Here is a 19,894-nt window from a genome sequence, read left to right as displayed (position 1 = left end):
AAGTGACTACAGGAAGCTCTTAGCAACCCACCTACTAACGGGGAACTGGAAGCTTTGAGAAGTCCCATAGACAAGCTCAGCCTTCTGAGACGGGCTCACTGCTGGGCCAGTGCTGGGGTTTCTAAGCTCAGAGGACAAATCTCTCCAGCTTAGGACCAGGGCTCAGAGGAAGGGCTTGCCAGCAGGTTCATGCTGGGTGTCCAAGCTAGACCCCATAAAGTTGAATCTGGGGGTGTAAGAATACAGCATCCTGGATTCAGCTGCTCCTTCTGGTGAGAAGCTACTGGTGGGGGAAGAAGGGGATTGGGAGGCTCCGGAGAACGGAGCCAATGACAAGGAGCACATTCCTCTCTCGCTAGTGCCCTCTAGTGCCCTCTAACGAAAGAACCTGCCTGGGGCTCCTAGTGAGGGAGAAATGAGATTTGCAAGGTCCCGGGAAGCATGGTGGATTTCCAAGGCTGATGGCACTGCGGGCTCAGTGGCTCCATGCTCAGCTGGTAGCCCTAAGAAGTGTGGTTGGAACCCCCCAGCCGCCCAGCTGCTGTGTGAGAGAGACATGGCAGTCTGCTTTCGTCAGCAACACAGCCTGGGAAAACATCTGGAGCAGACCTACCCTGCCCTGTAGGGCCCGGGAGTTGGAATCCACTCGGCGGGAATGGATTTTTGTTGTTGTTTATCTTTAAGGAAGCAGACAAATTTCTCCCACCGTGTGGCTGGCTGGTGGGTTTTGTTAGCAGACTAGGGCTCCATTGACTACCCAACACTGGCTCTCAGAATGGCTGGATTCATATCTGGATCACAACGGCAGGCTAATCTTGTGACCTCTTCCAGCTTTCTCCTTGCAAAGGTTGCTCAATGTGTGCTTAGAACAGAGACTGAGATCTGTATGTTGTTTGTTTGTTTGTTTGTTTTGAGATCTGTATGTTTGCGATGTGTTTGCTCCACCTCCCATTAACCCCCAGGTGGGTTCAGTTGGCCTGGCTGGCTGAGTGGTTGCCTCTGGCTCGCCCTGATTCTTTGTGGGGCTCTCCAAAAGGAGGAGGATGGGTCTCTCTCAACATCCCATGATGCACTTCCCCCCAGGCTTCTGGAGCTGATGGGAAAGGGCCGATTCTGAGTGTCTTTGTACATCCCACGTGCTGTGTGAGCCTAGAGCTGATTGTTTTTCCTGATGAATGAGAAAGAGACTTGTGTGGGGGGAAAACAAGCCCATAGGCCAAGTGTTCACCTGTGGGCTTGTTTTCCCCCCACACAAGTCTCTTTCTCATTCACTTACCAGTATGAGCTGGCACAGAGCAGGTCCTTAATACCCAGGAGAAGTGGTTGCATTTAATTCCTAGGCCTTCACCCCTGTGGTGGTGGGTGACTCAAGAAGAGATTTGCTTATTAACATGTGGGAACACCATGACAGGGGTGGTCACTGACAGAGGACTTGCCTTTTGTTCCACCTTCACCTTATAGATAAGCTTTTGAACATAGAAGACTTTGAAAGAATTCCCCGCCCTCGCCCCGGTAATTTGCATGGCAGGATGTTCAGGTTTGACTAACTTGTTTTCTTTAACAGGTTGGAAAAGAGGAATCAACGTTTATAAATGTCACTAAGAAATCCAGTCTTCAGGATGCTAATGTAAGGTCCGTTGCTTCTTGTTCGAATGGGGGACCGAGGCTGACCATGTCACCAACATTATCCGCACACCACTGGCCATGAGGATGTTGGCTAATGAATTTAGAGTGGAAAAAAATAACTGAATCTGAACCCAAATGGGTGGGGAAGAGTGCCTTAAATATGTTTCGTTAAGGTTCCAACATGCTGCCTATTTACCTGTGGGTAGTTCTACCTCCCATACTAACAAAGAACTCTTTGGGTGGGTTTGGGGTTGTCTCTCAGGCCTACGGGTCTGCACTTGTCTTTTTGCTTGATCAAGTTCTTCCAAGGCGACTCTTTACTCTCTCTGTACAGTCCAGAGCACATCTAAACCCATCCTCTGCTCACAGTTCAGTTCAGCTTATCACTCTTTCCTCGGCCCACTGACATGACACCCCCCCCCCCCGAACTGAGCTACTCCAGTATCGGAACCACACATGTTCTGTACAGCTTCCAAGTCTCCCCTCCTCCTAACTCAGAGAAAGCCACTGCCCCGCTGATCTCACCGAGAGCAGAGCGCCCCTCTCAGCTCCCCTAAGAAACAGCAGCAACCACCCTACAAAAGCAGTAACCACCCACTGCCAAAAGCAACCTTCTCCTTGAATTCGCATTTCGAGTAGGGCCAATTGATTATCTGGCATAGTCTCTTAAGGAAATGCAGTAAGCGAAACTTAATTTTAAAAATTTTATATGTACACAGGATTAAAATGTGTGGTGCAGCACGTCTGAACATTCTTCTGGTGGTGTATTTTTCACACGAAATGCCCTATGGTCCTATTTCTTTTCTTTTTAAGTATATTCTGGGCCGTAGTTAAAATACTGTGGCTACCAGATCACTGGGAAGGGAAAGTGGATCATCTATAGCTTTCGTGTCACTCTTTTCATGGGCAGAACTTGGTTCTGATCCAGTCCCTGATATTGTAGGGGAGGGTGTTTGTGGCAGGGAATTTTTCTTCTGTACTCTAGTGATGTCCAGGTCCCTACATGCTGTATCATTTTTTATTTACTTTTTAAATTTTCTAGTTTTCATTTTATACTCAATAGAGAGGGGGGGAAATGGATTTTCTACCAACACTTTAAGGTCCACATTAACAGAGAGCAGGTTCTATGACCAAAACAAGACCATAAACCTTTTTGTTAATTTTTTTTAAATCTATAGAAGTCCCATTCCTGTGCGTGTGGAAACTACCCAGCCGACGGTGGAGAAGCCCGAGATCAAGCCTCCCAGAGTGAGGAAGTTAACCAGACAATACAGTTTGTGAGTTCTGTACTGCAAGTTTTCCAGTTATAAGAATGGTGGCAATGTTAATGTTTGGTCATAAATGCTTCTTCACCCCGCAGTGCGTCCAGAGTCAGCCATCTCCCAATTTCCCCTGATGTCCAATTTAGGGCCTTGGGGACTAGATCTGAAAACATCACATGTTGGCAGACGAATTCCTTTTCAAAGGCATAATGGGCTATATGTTGTGCCGCTAACCACGAGGCAGAAGTCTGAACCTGCTAGTCACTCTGCAGGAGGACGATGAAGCGGTCTGCTCCCGTGAGGATTTAGAAGTCTTGGAAGTCCACAGGGGCAGGTCTACTCTGTGCTGTCGGGTCACTATGAGTTGGAATCGACTCAATGGCAGTGACGGGTGGGTTTTTTAAGTTAATTAATTATAGATTGCAGCAGACCAAGTGACTGCAAAATGTAGAGGCTTAAGACAGCACACATTGAATACCTCTTAGCATTGGTGTGCCTATCAGAATTTTATTACCTTTACCGCTGAGTAAAATCCCACTGGAAGATCATATCACACTTTGTTCCTCCATTTATGGTTGACAGACACTTGAGTTGTTTTCTATGCTTTTGGCTACGGTCACTACTGCTGCAGTGAACATTGTTTGAGTCCCTCCTTTTAATTAATTTGGGCTAGTCAACAAATTATTGCTAGTTAGGTTTGCAGAATCATTGAAATGCTAACAGCAGGGTCAACAACTCAAATTCACCAGCCCTCCTTGGTGTGAAAGTCACTCCTTGGGAGAAAGACAGGAAGGCTGTCTGCTCCTGGAAAGAGCTGTCATCTTAAAAGCTCTCTGTACACTCACTCAGAGTTAGAACAGACTTGCTGGCAGTGGAGATGGCAGCAACCATCGAGTGAGGTGCCAGCCAAGTCCACACAGAAGAAGTACAGCAGCCTGTGTGATCCAAGGATTATAAATAATAAAATCCAAGACCAGAGGAGGGAGTCGTATCAGAGCTTCAATGAGGAAAACCCACTTTGCAACAAGCTATGAATGACGGTGGAAGCCCCAAATCAATTTGCAGGGCCCCTATATGGACTAAGCCTTCCCTGACTCCCTCCGACCACCCCCCAGGCATGTGAACAGCCTTGTTATCAGACAGAGAGGACTGTGGAAAAGTTGATAATGACAGATGCACTTAGGTTAAAATGTAATACTTCACCATTTGATCTTCCTTTTGATCCATTTTAAATTGGGTTTGTAATATTTTCTGCTTTTTATAAAATATTTTATTAAGGGCTCATACAACTCTTATCACAATCCACACATACATCAATTGTGTAAAGCACACTTGTTCATTCATTGCCCTCATCATTCTCAAAACATTTGCTCTCCACCCAAGCCCCTGGCATCAGCTCCTCATTTTTCCCCCTCCCTCCCCGCTACCCCCTCCCTTTCTGCTTTGTTTTTGAATGAACATTTTTCTCTGTTTTATTTTATCACTGTTTAAGGGATTGATTTTTGTTTCTCTCTCTCTTGATTTTTTTATATGAAATCCTGGATAGGAGGCTCTATAGAGTCAGTAACAGAATTAATAATTACCTAGGGACAAAGCAGGAGAGGTTGAGGGGAAATGAGGAGCCAACAACAGTAACTGCAAGAAAAAAGAAGACACTCTAAAATTGATTGTGGTGATGATCACAGAACTCTCCCTAATATAATTGAACTATATATGAATTACATGCCAGTAAGAAAAATAATTGTACAATATGTGAATTATATGCCAGTAAGAAAAATAAAACGCCCTCTTAAAAAATTTCAAGGCAGAGAGGTTTTCTGACTGTGCTTTGTGAGTCCAAATAGATCATCTTGATAGATCTTCTTGAAGGACACAGGGTTTATTATGAACAAGTTTTAAGAAATTAGAAACTGTATCGGTGAGAAAAATATCAGGAAATTTGCACCAAGGATTTTCCATTATGGAAGTGCACCTGCTCCTTCTCCCAGGGTCACACAGGCTAGCCAGCGAGCATTCCACTGGGAAAGCTCATTCTGTTCCATCTCCCCTGCACCCCTGAGCATGTCCCTTCTGACTTCCTTTTGCTCTCCAAACTCAACAACACTTAAAAGAAGCATGATTTGGGTTCCCCAAAGATGCCCAGACGGCCATTTTAATGTGGTGTACACCGGAGAGCGCAGAATTCTTCAGGGAAGGGTCGAGGGGTGGGAGCACCATCTGCAGACATGTGCAGACTTCAATGGAGGCTCTTTTGAAGAACAGTAGTTTCACACTGTGATACATTGTTTCCTAAAGGTTTCTGCAGTGTTGTGAGATACTTGTTCCTTACCTGCATATACAGTGGTGGTTCTCAAAATGTCCATCAGGATGTCTCAGCACATCCTTGGTCACGTCAGGTTGTAAAAGCGTTCAGAAATCCCAGTCAGAAAAGGGGAAATAGCAAACACGACAGCTTCCCTTATGCGTGTGTTTCTTGTATACAAAGCAATTGCACTGCTAGGCATCTAATGATACAATACATATAGTACCGATGACACGTGTGTCATGGTTGTCATCATACGTGCCTGTTACTGGATAATGTGGGTATTGCACTGTATTTTCTTTTTTAAGATTCTTTCTCTTTTTGTAGGCATCGTCCCGTTCTCCCCACCCCGCACCTGTTCAGCTTGCGTGCCCCTCACGCTGGGCGATTGTCGCAGCAGGATTGTGTCTGTCATAGCATTACCTTGGTTGCCTTTACCGGACTTGCTCTCTAGGCGGCAGGGTATGCGTTGACTCGCCACACGCAGCACCATTCAATCTCGTGGATTGTGGGTCTCCTGTGTGTCGTAGCGTTGTATCTCTGTTTCATTTTCTTTGGAAAATATGACTGCCAATGTGTTATGGCTCCCCAACGCAGCAAAACCAGAGCAAGTGAGGCCAACGAGAAGGACTGATTTGGAAGTGTAAAAAAAGGGTGGGGGGAGTTAAACAGCACAAAGGTGGGCCCCTGGAAAGGCTATTATTGCTCAGGCTTCAGTCATGTGGCACTTGAGAATCATAATGACCCTCAAAGGCAAAGGGACAACTCCCCCGTGTGAAAGGATCCGCTGAAATCTGCAAGGCCGGTGATGCCAGAGGCACCTGCGTCAGCTATGGAGACATCAGTAATGGTGGCCTGCGGACCCGCGCAAGCGCAAACCCTCCCAGCGCTGTGGCGGGGAGTGCGGAGGCAGGAAGCTTTTATTTTTTTCAGGAAAGGCAGCACCAACCTGTGATAGGTGTTCACGCCAAATCCGAATCACGCCGCGTCCCGATTCGAAGACCGCCCGGTAAACGTCCGTGCCATGGCTGTTCCCAGGAGTAGGCTGGCTGGGGGCTGTGGTCATTTTTCTGACTGGTGGAGGAATTCTCGGGCTCTCGTTGTCAGAGAAGGCCCACGAGGAGAGCTGGGGGGAAGACTAGTGAGACCGAAGCCACCGTCTTCTGTAGCCCAATCATGGAAGTGGCATCGCTGACTTGGCATATTCTGTTCCCTGGAAGCAAGTCACCAGGTCCAGCCCACGCTCGAGGGCGAGAGAAAAGCGGGAATCCTGGGCGGCAGGGCTGTCCGGGAGCTCTGTCAGGCAGACCGGTGTGTCACGGAACTGATTGGGGTGGGAGCCTGGCTGTCCCCGCAGCCAAAGCTGGTGACTGTGTGCTAACGAGTGCGGTGGAAGGCGGCATCTCCCCAAGCGTCCCAGAACCGTCGGCCCCTCGAGTTTGTATTCATCTTAACAAGGTGTCTTGGCTACTGTGTGTACTGGGGGAACAGGAGCACGTGGACAATTCCCATCCAAGGGCGCACAATGTACTGTATGATTGAGAGGAAATATAGGAGCAGGCTTCAAAAAGTTTGTGGAAATTTTCTGTTCTCCTGTTTGATTTTTCCACATTGTTTTGGAGGCCCTTGTATAGTTTCTGAGTAATCTTGGTGGTCGTACTAGTAACGTAATTAGCAATCATCGTGATTAGGGTTCCCAGTTTCTGACCTTGGCTGTGGGCCAGGCCCCGTGTCTGTGTGCACAAAGGGCTTTGAGGTGATCTTCGTGCCTCTAGAGCCAGAAATGCCTCTGTTTCCGTCATGGCTAATTTGCAGCTGTAAACTCCTGGGGAATTTACTCTGCGAGCCTTTGTGTCTCCATTTGTATCACAGATGAGGGGTCACCTACCTCTGAGGGGTGAGGTGAGGCTGGACAGGAGACGATGCTCCAAGCCAGAGGCCTGAGCAGAGGACGAGTTGGTTTTCCTTCCTTTGTTCTCTCCGGTCTCGACGTCTTTGACAACAGGTTGAGTTTAGGGGGTACCCAAAGCGGACAGTGTAGGACAGGGAGTGAACTGGTACCTCCAGACGTTATTCTCACGCAGTCTTCCCAGACCTACCTCGTGCCATTTGTGGAAAGGAGGAGGAGGGTGGGCAGACCCCCCCCCCCCCGCACGACCTTATAGCCTTAACAGAAGCTTCTGAGCAGTGCAGCAGCTGTCTTTGCTAGAAAAGCCAAAGCCAGTGAGGTTCAAATTATTAGCAGTCCTCATGATCTCTGGGTGATAGATCAAACCAGAGAAAGTCTGTCCCCTGAGGCCAAAGCTGGCAGGATGAGCCTCTGAAGCTACACTTTGAACCCAAAATGTTATTACCCCTCCCCCTGCCCCCCTGCTCTAGATGGGCTGTTAATGGTGCTGGAGACTGGTTTATCCGCCTGGAAGGAAATGAAAATTTAATGAACTCACTAAATCGGCTCTTTCAAGAAACCCCTTTTAAATGTCTGACTTCCTTTGTTTGTTTCTTAAGTGACCCCCAACATTGATAAGCTTTCCCCCCACAATCAAAGACTGGCAGCATTTTCTCCGCAGTAGAAAATCGCTAAATTAATAAGGCAGAATGGTGCCTGTAAGTGCTGGCTCCTTAAAGAGTTCTTGAATCGTTGATACTGGTTACTTCAAATTTGCTCATCTCGTATATTCATACATTTCGATAAAATTAATAAGCACCTGGTTAAGGAATACAACTGGCAAAAAGCTCAGGTGTCTGATTCTCTAAAAATATTTTCTGCGTTATAATTTTTGAGATGTGTGTTCCTCTTGAGAACTAGGTGGGAAGGCAGTCAGCCATCTGGCCAGCAGACTGTAGGGTCTCTAGTTCCAAGGTAGGAATTGGATGGATGTGAGTTTTCAATTGCTTTGCAAGAGCATCATGATTTTCACAGTCTCTGAATATGCTTTCAAATTGCTTATTTTAAGGAGGTAAACCCAAATTTTAGCCATCCTGAGCTTCTGTATAATGGTATTAGCATAATTTGGAAAGTAACGAACCAACTCACAGCCATAGGGTGATGCTGACAAAAGCAACCCTTGTAAGACAGAGTAGAACTGCCCCTGTGAGTTTCAAAGACTGTAACTGTTTATGGGAGTAGAAAGCCCAGTCTTTCCCCCGCGGAGCAGCTAGTGGTTTTGAACTGCTGACCTTTCCAATTGCAGCCCATTGTGTAACCACTATGCCACCAGGGCTCCTCATTTGGAAAAGGATGGAGATAAAGGTTGGCCAACATGATGAATGTAATCAATACCACTGAATTATATATGTGAAATTGTTAAATTGGCAAAGTTTTGTTATCTATATTTTTTACCACACACACACCCAAACCCTTAACATGTTCCTTCCTGGAAATATGACAGAGTGTGCACATCATTTGGGGCAGGTCAAAGTGTGATGTTTATATGGATGCCAGGTAGTATGTCTACTTAATAAATGACACCCACTTACTGCCATCCAGTTGATTCTGATTCATAGCAACTCCATGCATGGTTTCCGAGTTTGCAAATCCTCATGGGAGCTGGCAGTCCTCTGTTTATGTGGAGGTGTGCCTGGTAAGACTGAGCCATCAGCCTGTGTGCGGGTAGCAGTACATCCCTGACGGGACAGGACCACCGGGACTTGTTAGAAGATAAGTTTATTATTTCCCAGAAGTATATATAGGACAGAGTAGAACCATCCTATAGTATTTCTGCACCAAAGCCAACTGCCTCCCAGGAAGAAAGGTGAGGGGTCCCAACCAAGATTTGCGGCTGAGGACTCCCCCCACTGCACTACCAACACACCTTTTTGACTACAAGCATCGCATAAAAGTCTAAAGGAGATGCAGCAACAGAGAAAAGTCATGCATCGCACCCCCTGAGTCACATCATCAGAAGTCACCAGAGTTCCCTGGTGATGGTGGTGGCTTTGGGCATCTTTCTATGAATATACATTCCTGAAAACAGCAAGCATTTTGAAGAAAGGAGTCATACTATATGTACTATGCTTTCATCATCGAAATATGGCCTCTTCAGTTTAACAGAAGAGGAAGTGACTGAGAGGGGAAATGGGAGGATGGGTGGAGTTTGGGATAAATGTAAGAGCTATGTTCAGATCCAAGATTATGAAAAGCCTTAAGCTTTGGGAATCTCTCTCAATTTTATACAAGACCAGTTGACTTCCTGGTCTGAAAGATGAGCTGTTCTGGGTTTAAAATGGCCTTTTATCTGAAATGAGTAAGAGCTGTGTTTTTAAGTTTATGGTATTTTTAATAGGGTGGCAATCAACTCTAACCTACTCTCCCACTTAAGTAGACATGAGACCTTGAGTATGTCATTTGACGTGGGGCTGGTCATTTGACAACCAGTCAGTTAAAGAGTGGATATCACCAGATTTTATAAAAAGAACAGAGTTCCTAACACAGGGGTGTTTGTGAAAGTTCACTGGGCTCATGCATGCATAATAATCTGGCTCATGCATAATTATTTGGCTCATGCATGCATAATGATTGGCCCGCTTCCATCGTGTATCCCAGTGACCAGTGTCTTACTGAGTTTTTTCACTTACTGGTTCCAACCCTGCTTTTTCCTTTGTAAGTCCGAATCCTAATCCTCTGTCTCATGCTTCTGCACATGGTCAAAGATCTAACCCCCCACCCCAGGACCCTCCTCAGCTAGTCCTGTTCACGTGGCACCTATGTCCCATGGCCACATGTCCCAGGAGGCTGCTTCAGCTGGAATGTCATCACTGAGGATGCTGCGCAGTCCACGCTGGGACCCACTGGCCACCGACCTCTTCCCCACACACTCAAGCTCAGCCATCTTTTCTCAACCATACTGCCCGTGTTAGGGCGGCCCCAAAGACTGGGAAACCCTCAAGTGGATGTGTTGGGGCTCCTCAAAACAACCTTCATCTTTAGAAGGAGGCACAGAGCTCAGGAATGCGCATCCTTTCAAGATGTATGGGTTCTGACAGTGGAAGGAGCCATATGAAAATCAGCGAAGGAAGAAGGCCCGTGGGGTAGAGTCCCAGAGTCGCCAGTACCCCGTGTATACTTCCAGGGGCCCTAGTCCAGGGGAGTCATTAGACAGCCCTTAATTTGTCCGGACGAACCGTCACCACCAGACAGGGAAGTTCACCTCAGCCTGGGTGCTGGGTGCCTGGGGTTTTTATTGAGGGGTCAGGCACAGCACCCATGTGACTGGTCTTTTTGGTTACTCAATCTTCCGCCCTTCCCAGTGAAAACTGATACGGCAGGACCTGAAGGACAGCCCTACAACAGCAGGTTCCACCATTAATTGCCTGGTTACCATGGGCCCAGGTCTCAGATAAACAAAGACACTCTTACGAAGCAGGGTGGTCCAAGGGCTCAGAGACTGTCTGAGGGGACCTGTCTCCCCGGACCAGTCTGTCTTTGGAGCTGTAAGATTTGAGCACCTCAGGCAGCTATCTGGTTGGCGTTAGGGAACAGGGAGTTTGCATCATTTCTATGAATTTGAGAAAAGGCTGTTGATGTCAAGAATTGAGGGTTGGCCCTGAATCTGTTGCCTGGGAACAATGTTTAAACCTTACGCCCTACTCACACTCTCCCATTTTGACAGCTCAAAATAAATAGTTTAGCGCTGGGAATAAAGAATGCTCACCTTGTGCACTGCACATCTGAAAGCGTAGCCTCGGTGGGGTCGGAGGGCGACCGGGACAGCCGGGAACTGCAGGGCAGAGAGTCGAAGTCAGCTCCGACTGGGCGAGGAGCTTGAGATGGTGATGTGATGCCCAGTGTGGAACTGTCGCCCGCCGCTCGAGTGGACACGGCTGAATGGTTGTGTGCTTTGAAGTTTTTTTTACCAACCATCTTATACAAAATGAATAAGCTAAAGAATGGGGTGTGATGGCACAGTCGGTGCTTTGCCAGGATGAATGTGGACGTGGGCTAAGCCCAGGGCTCTGGCCAGGCCTGCTCACAGTGACTTACCGTCTGGGATCCTTGTTCTCCCCAGGTCGGCTCATTCTGTCAGGGAGCATCCAAGACCACAGCTAGTCAGCCCTGAGACAGGTGCCTCCCTCTGGCCGCTGGAGCCGTGTGTCACACTCAGCCATCAAAGGACACCCTTCGCCCCGAGCAATGGGCACCTGTGAGCCTTGTGTCTCCCCTCCTAAGGGACACCACTCAAAATAATATCCCCGGCAAGGGACTGGAAAACCAGCTTGAATTTGCTTTGGGGGGAAAAAAAAAAGAAGAAGAAGAAGCATCAGCTCGTCTAGGCAGGACCTCTGGTGCACACCTGTATGGGGGGCTTTCCCCTCCCCCCTCACCAGCCCCCCACTTTTCCCCCCACAGCGCGTTTACTATTGTAATGAGCAGAGCTTCATGTGCTTTTAGCAACCGCAGTGATGAAGACGACCTGCCCCCGGACTTGGCTGAGGCGGTGGGAGTGACAACCGCATCCACGACCACCACGGCCACCAGCGCCGCCCCCACGACCACCACCATCACCCCCACCCAGATCTCGGCGCCGCTGCCGTCTCCCAAGGTCCAGAAAGTCAGCTCACCTCAGAAGCCAGAAGGCAAGGGCCAGCCGTCCCCAGGGGCCAAGGTATGGGCAGCAGGCCGGAGGGATCTTGGGCTTGGCTGCGACTCCAGGCGACCCTCTGGGAAGTGTGCCAATCTGGGTGCCCCATTGAGGGAGTACACGCTGAAAACACCCAGCCCCGCCACAGCACGCTCCTGTGAAAGAGCTCTCAGCACACGCTTGGCCAAAGCGCAAGCCCGCCGTTAGCAAGAGACAAATAGCAAAGGGTAGAGCCATGGACCCCGGATGCCAAGAGCAACCGAAGGACAGATTTTTGAGGGCAGCTTGATTTTAGAGAAGCATCCATGCATAAGGTAATACCTTGCACAAGGTAAAAATACCCATAAAATATGTCAAAAGAACTGGGAAAAAATGTGAAAAACGCCGCCCCCCCCCCCCATTCGAGAGTTTCGTTTGGAAGAGTGAAAGCATCGAAGGGCCCCCACTGACACTGGGTAAAACACCCACCCAAGCCAGTTGTAGCAAGTGGCTTCCAGCTCCTGGTCATCCCAGGTGCTCCAGACTAGCCGCGGGCTCTCCAGAAGCAGACCACCAGACCCTTCCTCCTAGATGCCCCGGGATCGGTTAGTAGTCTGCCGCTTAGCCCTTGGGACACCCCGGGAGTGGGGAATAAAGCGCTATGTGCACGTGCAGAGCGCTCTGACTCTCGTTAGAGGACACAGGCAAACTCAGAGGCCGCCTGGACGCTCCGGCTGTGCCTCTCTCCGTGGGGGGAGGCCCCTGTCTCCAGTGTGGACATCTCGCACACCATGGTTTAAAACCAGAGTTGAGAACGGCAGAAGGAAGCCCCAGGGGCCCACAGGCCCATCCTGCCGGACGCTACAGTGCTCCCTCTTCTGGCCAACTACTGCAAATCACAAGACCAATCTCAACTGCCATTCATTGATTCCAACTCATAGCGATCCCCTCTGGGTTTCCGAGACTGTAACTCTTTACAGGAGTAGAAAGCCTCTGCTTTCTCCTGGTCTCTCTGCTTAGGATCTGCTAGGTCCTTAGACTCATTTTTCTCCTCACGTAGGACCCTGAGGTCCCCTGGGCTACTGAGCCCCCAGGGCAGGAGTAAAACAAAACAAAACAATTTCTCCCAAACTAAAAATTCTCAGAGACCCCGACCCACCCCCGTGACCACCTTCATTGTTATGCAGGTCAGTTTCCATCCCATGAGACCTTGACCCTCTTGATTCAGGATAAGGTCTTGACCCTCGTGACCAATCAGAGATCCCCCAAAGCAAAGTCCAGCCTCCCTCAAGAAAAATTGTCCCTCTTCCTGCCCCACCCCTGACTTCTAACTGCAAAGGATCAAGCAAAAGCATGGCATTCCATCCCCACACGGTGTGCTGCGGAGCAAGGGAAGTGGAGGATTGTCATGATGATGGCAGGGTGGTACCAATGATTGGTTGGTCATTCAGACCCCCTCAGAGACACAGGCAGTCTGCTTCCCAAAAGTCATAGGCTAGACAGTCCCATGCCCCACAGTTCTACTCTGCCCACATGGGCCTGGCATGAGCCTGGGTGGACTCCCAGAAACAAGCTCAGGTCCTTTCCGGTCCCAATCATGAAGTGTGGGTTGGAAAGGGGAGGGAGGAAGGATTGTGTGGCTCTGTCTTCCGGCTAAATGCAGGGGAGCCTAGGGTTCCAGTGCCGGGATCACTGTCTCTAACCAGGCCTACTCTTGTCTACCTTCTTAGAGCCTGTCTGACCGAGGAGGCGCCTTTACCTTGGAGCCAGGTGACCTGTTGATGGATTTCACTGAAGCCACTCCTCTGGTAAACTTCCCTGTTTGCTAAATCCAGAAAAGTCACAGGTCATAGAAACATCATGTCGGTGACACAGATGGACAGAGGTGGGCCCTGCTGTTGGAAGGAGTCTTCCTCTGGTCCTGCTCATAGACTCCAGGGCCAGGGAGCTTTTGCTTTGAGTTCAGGCCCCATGGGGCCCTGCACCTCTGGTTACCTTTTCTCTGAGGCTGTTACAGGGGTCCTCCCCGCTCCTGTCTGCTACCCCTCAAGTGTCGCAGGGCTTCTAGGTGCTTGGGCCTCGGCTTTGTGGCTTCCTGGACTGAGCCTCGCATGTCCAACCATGGGGTATCTCTTGCTGTCGCTTCCCAACAACCTGCTCTGGTCTGAAGCATTGGCTCAAGACTCATTTTGGCTTTGTAGGCCCTGCAGTGCCTTCCCATCATCCTCCATCCTCTGCATACACTTATCTCCTTAGGGAGGCTGGCTTTCCCAGGACTCCTCCTGCAGGTGAGGAATCTTTTCAAGCAGCATCCATTGGACCAGGAATCATGCCAACTGGACCCTCCTCTGACCTCTGCCCCCCTGCTTATGAGCCTTGTCATGGAAGAGTCACCACTCTGCCTTCTATAAAATAAGAATTGTTCTTCTAAGGGTTACATGAGAGAGACCCCTTGCGGAACAAAGGACCACAATTATGTGCAAGGTATTACTGATATCGCTCAATGACACAGGCAAAGTGGACTCCGCTTAGTACCCAAGTGAACTTGAGCAGCTAGCAGAGTCTGCACATTTGGAATGGGAGTCAAAAAGTGAGCGGAATTGATGAGACCTGCTGAATACTCATGGTGTGGCCAAACATGTGCTAGTGTCTGAGGGCCCACAAATGGCTGGAGCCTGAGGGGAAGGCAGCAGGGACAGAGAGCTCCCTAGGAGAGCTCATGGATCTTCAGGGTCAGCGTCATGCAGAATGGACTGGCTGGGGCAGTGTAGTGGATGGAAGGGACGTAAATGGCAAGATGGGGACCGTGATGCCCATGTTTTAGGAATGGTCACCGTGCAAGGTCTCTTTCTTTCGTATTCAGGTAGACAGGGTGAGGTGATTCATGGCCACGACTGTTCCCAGATGGAAAGGCTCTCCAGTCCTTCAGATAGGGCAACCCAGAGGCAGAGGGCCGCCCATTACCACCTATAGAGGGCCTCTCAGCATCACCCCTTTGCACAGATGGGGGAAACTGAGTCTCAGAGTGTGGTAAACCCATGAGGCCTGAGCTGGAGCTGGAACCCAGGTTCCTGGCATCACTGGAAGTGATCCCTGAGGGAACAACTCAGCCTCCTCCTCCTAGGGACGGGCCACTTGGGAGCAGAGCAGTCTCTGAAAGAAGGCTGCGATGAAAGCGGTCTTCACATGGGGAAGGGGAGAAGGACGTAGTGGGCGAGGCCGAAAAGAGGCAGCCGGGGCCTGGTGCTTCTTCGTTGGAGGGCAAGGCCTCCTTGGTGGGCGCTAATAGGGATCTGCGGACATTCAGTCTAGCTGGAGGGCCGAAACACTAGAGGGACCCACGAACCTGCAGGGCACAACCTGGGCCTTATGAAGGCCAAGAAAATAGGAAAAAACTAAGGTTCGGGGCCACATGGCAGAAAAGAGCTCTGGTGGGAATGAAAGCTGCTGGGGTCTGGGAGGCAGGGGAAGCTCCGGAGCAGCCCCCGGGCCACTAAGCGATGCTGCAGCCCATGCAGACACCACCTTGATCTCTGTTCATCGGGACCCTGGCGGGTAGCGTTGCACTGAGATTTCTGAGACTGCACGTCTTCAAAGAACAGACAGCTCTGTCATTCCCCCAGGACGTGGCCGGTGTCCTTCTGCTGCTGACCGTGCAGTTAGCAGTCCAGTGCTGAACCCCCTTCACCCCCACAGATCCTTCAATGCCACCGTGCCTAGCCCCAGCTGAAGGCCAGGGGTGGGGCGGGAGGCGGATTTCTTTGTGCCTGGCTTTTGAAGGGTGAACATCCGTTTTACTAGCACCAGGCTTTTTAGGCAAAAAGCACAACAGGAGCAAGAGACTGCGTTTTTCTTCCTGGGCCTAGCAGAACTGGGGTCAGTTAAAATTTTTTTAAATGCATCACCGCGTTGATGGGAGTGATGGGATTCCCTTGGAGGCTCGTGTTCTGTGGGTCCAGCTTGTCGATTTAATGATCCCATCCTTTCGTTGACGGAGCATGACCGACCAAGATGAGAAAGGAATCTAAGCTTCCAGCAGAGCTGTGCCCCCAATTCAGAACCAACTCATCCCTTCTCCCCAGAGCGCCCTGTTCGCATTTCTGACTCAGCTCTGAACCGTCCAGGGACTGCCTGTCTTTCGGCTGTGCTGAGCTGCTGCGGCTGCCCAGCTCAGAGGCGAAGTTTGCAATGATGAAGCATCCTGGGTCCTGCTTGTGTGCACGGGAGGCACCTGGGCTTGTGTCTAGGACTCGGGGAGAAGGTGTAGCCAGAGGCCTCCCTGTTGGACTCCCCTTGATGCTTGCCATGGTGCCTTTCCTACGTACGCCCTGACTCGCCGAGTGTCTAATAGGCCTTGCAAAGGAGAGGCCGTTCCAGCAGGGGGTCTCCTGTCCCCTGGTCCTCTTCCTCCCTGCATCTCTCTGACCTTGCTGTTGGGGTGCTCTGGGGTGACTGACCGGGTCACAGAGCAGCCCAGCGGAGAATGGGCTCAGCTTCCGGAACTTGGAAGCTCCTTCTCAGTCTGGGCTTCCTGGGACCTCTGTGTCATCACTGCCCCCCAGGGGCAGTGGGCGAGCACGGTGCGTGAGGGTGGTGCGGTAGGGGAAGGAGCTGGAAGGAGAGGGAGGTACAGCACCCAACTCAGGTTGGACTTATGACCAGGACTTCCCTTACTCCTTGGCCTTAAGACAATCAGCCGGAACAATTTCTTAGACCATCTCGCCCCTTACAGATGGAAAAACTAAGACCCACAGATGGACAGGGACCTGCAGCAGCCCACGTCAGAGCCAGAAGGAGAACCTGACCTGGCACTTTTCCCAATGGCCATGGCTCCAGCCAGGATGTGTCTCACTCCTTCCACAGTAATCAGAAAGAGGATACATTGACACATGATTAACACTGGAGTGTCCAGAGGCCTCCCTCCCTCCCCCAGATCTGACTTGCTAACTTCTCTCCCAGCTAACACAGAATACACACCTCGCTGCCCTCTGAATGTCGGCTTTCCCTTTGCTCCCTTTTCTGACTCCCCGACTTCACATGCCACTCACCGGCTGCAACACAGAGCCTGTCGAGCCCATGTCTATGCCGGGCCTTGGCGTGTTAGTCACGAGACCTGGTGTCGGGGAATAGGTAGGTCTGGCCAAAGAAAGGCTGTTCAGGAACCTCAAGGGCAGGCTTTGGGTTGGGGATCAGAACAGGGTTCCGCTGGGAACAATAACATGGTTTTTATTGTGAAGTTCATTCTACCAGGAAGGTTAAAGCTAACTGGCCAGTCAAATCAGAGTGCCTCTCCCTTGTTTCTGCTGCTTTATCTATGTCCTCCAGAGCACAGGAAGGGGGAGGGAGGTCTGCTCTGTCCAGCATGTCTCCTGTTCACAGGTACATCCGGGCACACACTCTTCCACCTTTAGGCCCCTTTGGGTGGCTGGAGATGAATCTGCTGTGGATACAACACCTTCTGGAATATAGAGTCTCTTGAGCCCTAATGTCTCTGTCCAGACCATTCCTGGTGTCTCCCTCGCTGATGTTTCTCCTTTCAAAGTAGCCATCTCTTTTCATATCTGGCTCATGAAGGAACCTGACAAGGTTTCAGCACCCCTCGCCCATCCCAAGAATCTCTTCCGCCTCACCAAGAGTTGGGTTTTGTATTCAAAAGCTAAGTATCTATAGATGAACCTAGATGCCTAGCCGTGGAAAAGACTCCAGGAGGAAAGGAAATATGGGAGACAAACAGAAATGGTGTCTCAGAGCAGTCTCCTTTCACACGTACTATCTCATGTCACTCGTTCTTATTCAACCTTAAACGGGAGGCACGAGCAGGAAAGCCCAAGGATGATCTTGCGTTCGAAGTCACTCAGGTGCAGACGTGGCTTTCAGGAATGGATCAACTATGGATAAACGTCCAACTCTGGGCAAAGCCTTAAGTCATTCAGCATAATCTTTAGTTAAGACATATTTCGACCTCTGTGCAATTCAGGTCCATGTTTCCTGGTCATTCATGACAGTGCTTCCTTTCTTTTCTCTGTACTGAAAACACACCTGGAGTCCCTGCTGGTACAAAGAGGAACAAAGGGTGTCACTGGTTCTGGCCCGGACCCTTCATTTCCCTGGGGCAGGGGAGATTGCTGACCCGCCATCAGCTCCGGGCAGCCCTTCTCCATCAGAGGGAGCCTAGGGCTTACTCTGAAGGCCACAGCAAGAAGTGGCAGGGCTTTAAATAAGCCGGCGACACAGGAATGGCAGGAGACTGGTGTGGGCACAGATTAAGGATGCGTGAGTTTGTGGGAAGCGGATTTAGAAATGTTCAACATGAGGCTCTAGAAACTGTGTACTGAGACTTTGTAACTGCACCTTCTGTATCCCTCAGATTTGAATAGTAACATGTGGCCCTTGTGAGGATCCTTGTGAGGGGTGGTTATCAAAGTTCCTTGGGGAGTTGTCCAGTGTTGCATCCTTGTAAGAAGAACCGATTTAGATCCATTTGAAGAAGGCAAAGGTCGGCCGTGTTCTTGGTAGTTTTTCGATGATACTTGCCTTGGGCTATAGATATTATTCTCTATGGCAGGAGGATACCTCAATTGAAGGATACGCTCTTAAACTATGTGTGGATTTGTTTTCTGGGGTAAACAGCCCCTCCTGGGAATTCAAACTAGCCCGAGTAGCTGCTCCCTTTCCCACATCAGAGCATTTCTGCTGACCATTGCATCTGCACCAGTGCAAGCTGTTGGGCCTCCGCTGTCGGCGTGGCACGATCCTTTAGCTGGGTGGGGAACTTGAACCCCACATGGCCAGGACGCCTTTCTCTCAAGGCTTAGCATCTTTTAACGAAGCAGCCAAGTGCCCCAGGTATCCCAGTGTAGAGGTCAATACAAGATTCCCATGGCCTTGGTCCAGGAACATGCAGGGGGAAGATCAGGGCCACGGGTTATATTTTCTGAACACAGATCATGAAGAGCCATGACAAATCATATTCTAAACCGTGTGTTCCTCCTGCCTTATGTCTCTCTCTTCTAATACTCTCGGACATGCGCTCGCATACACACCAACGAGACACGTGATGTGTTCCCTGGTTTTGCAGACTACGGGAGGCCTGGACATGGAAGTAAAGACTGTCAAGTGTGCAGCTCCTGCCCCCATCGCTCCCATGGCAGACATCATTGATTGGCCATGGCTCTCTTTTAAAAAAATCATTTTATTAACGCTCATACAACTCCTATCACAATCCACACATACATCAATTGAGTAAAGCACCCTTATACATTCACTGCCCTCATCATTCTCAAAATTCGCCTTCCGCTTGGGTTCCTGGAATCAGCTCATTTTCCTTTTTTCCCTCCCGATCATGGCTTTCTTTCTGGCTGGCTTGGGCAGAATTCTTAACAGCATGCCAAGGAGCCGCCATCCATCCTGGTGAGTTGGCTTCTACCAGCCAGTCCTGGGAATGGATGGGTTTGTTTTATTGTGGTAAATACAGATGCCACAGAACATTTGACAGTCTTTCACGTGGACCTGGGGATGGGTTTTTGATGTGTCAATCTGTTGGAGAAGACAGAGGAGGACCAGAGAGGAGAGGAGAAGGCTGCGGGAGGAGGGTGGGCTAGAAGCCAGTTGGTCAGAGGCTGGAAGTTGGCCAGGGGCCAGGCTGGCTTGATTGCAATCTGGAGTTGACAGATCCGTCTTGCACTGTGCTATCTTTCTCTCCTCCCCACTCCCTTATCTCCTCTTCCTCTTCCCCATCTCTCACCACCTCCTCCTCCTCCCTCCCCTTCTCTCCTCTCCTCTCCTCGTGAGCAGGCAGAGCCCACCAGCGCCCCACACTGTGCCCACTCTTGCTGTTCTCCTCCTCTCTCTCTCCCCATGAAGGAAGAGCCCACTGGAGTTTGCATGCACCCTCCAATCAAAACGAGGCTGGTAGGTACCTGGCAGGGTGAGGGGCCTGCTGCAAAGAGAGGCAAGGTGGGCAGGAGCTTTCCAGCAGAGGACAGTGGACATGCATGGGTACCAGACCCCCAAGAGCTGGACTCACGGGGACTCTCCCTTCAGGATGGATGGAGAGTTTGGAGCCTGGCCAGCCCTGGCCAATCTGGGACCATGGCTTTAGTCCCACCTCTTTGCCTCTAGGTTTCAACCACCATGAAACACTT

General features: G+C 50.1%; 1 protein-coding gene across 2 annotated transcripts in view; it reads left to right on the top strand.

The window, feature by feature from the left end:
* The window catches only part of EPB41L4B (erythrocyte membrane protein band 4.1 like 4B), a 155,024-nt gene that overhangs the window by 121,592 nt on the left and 13,538 nt on the right, over positions 1 to 19,894 (top strand). The window contains exons 19-23 of one of the 2 annotated variants that reach the window (XM_075559012.1): positions 1,565 to 1,632; positions 2,805 to 2,903; positions 11,591 to 11,795; positions 13,481 to 13,558; positions 19,545 to 19,661. In XM_075559012.1, the coding sequence (XP_075415127.1) occupies positions 1,565 to 1,632; positions 2,805 to 2,903; positions 11,591 to 11,795; positions 13,481 to 13,558; positions 19,545 to 19,661 (567 nt within the window). Of the gene's footprint in view, positions 1 to 1,564; positions 1,633 to 2,804; positions 2,904 to 11,581; positions 11,796 to 13,480; positions 13,559 to 19,544; positions 19,662 to 19,894 lie in introns of both variants that reach the window. The other variant, XM_075559013.1, reaches the window with a different exon arrangement.

The sequence above is a fragment of the Tenrec ecaudatus genome, chromosome 10 (genome assembly GCF_050624435.1).
Source record: "Tenrec ecaudatus isolate mTenEca1 chromosome 10, mTenEca1.hap1, whole genome shotgun sequence".
Lineage (NCBI taxonomy): Eukaryota > Metazoa > Chordata > Mammalia > Afrosoricida > Tenrecidae > Tenrec > Tenrec ecaudatus.
This window is presented reverse-complemented; position numbering and strand designations above follow the sequence as displayed.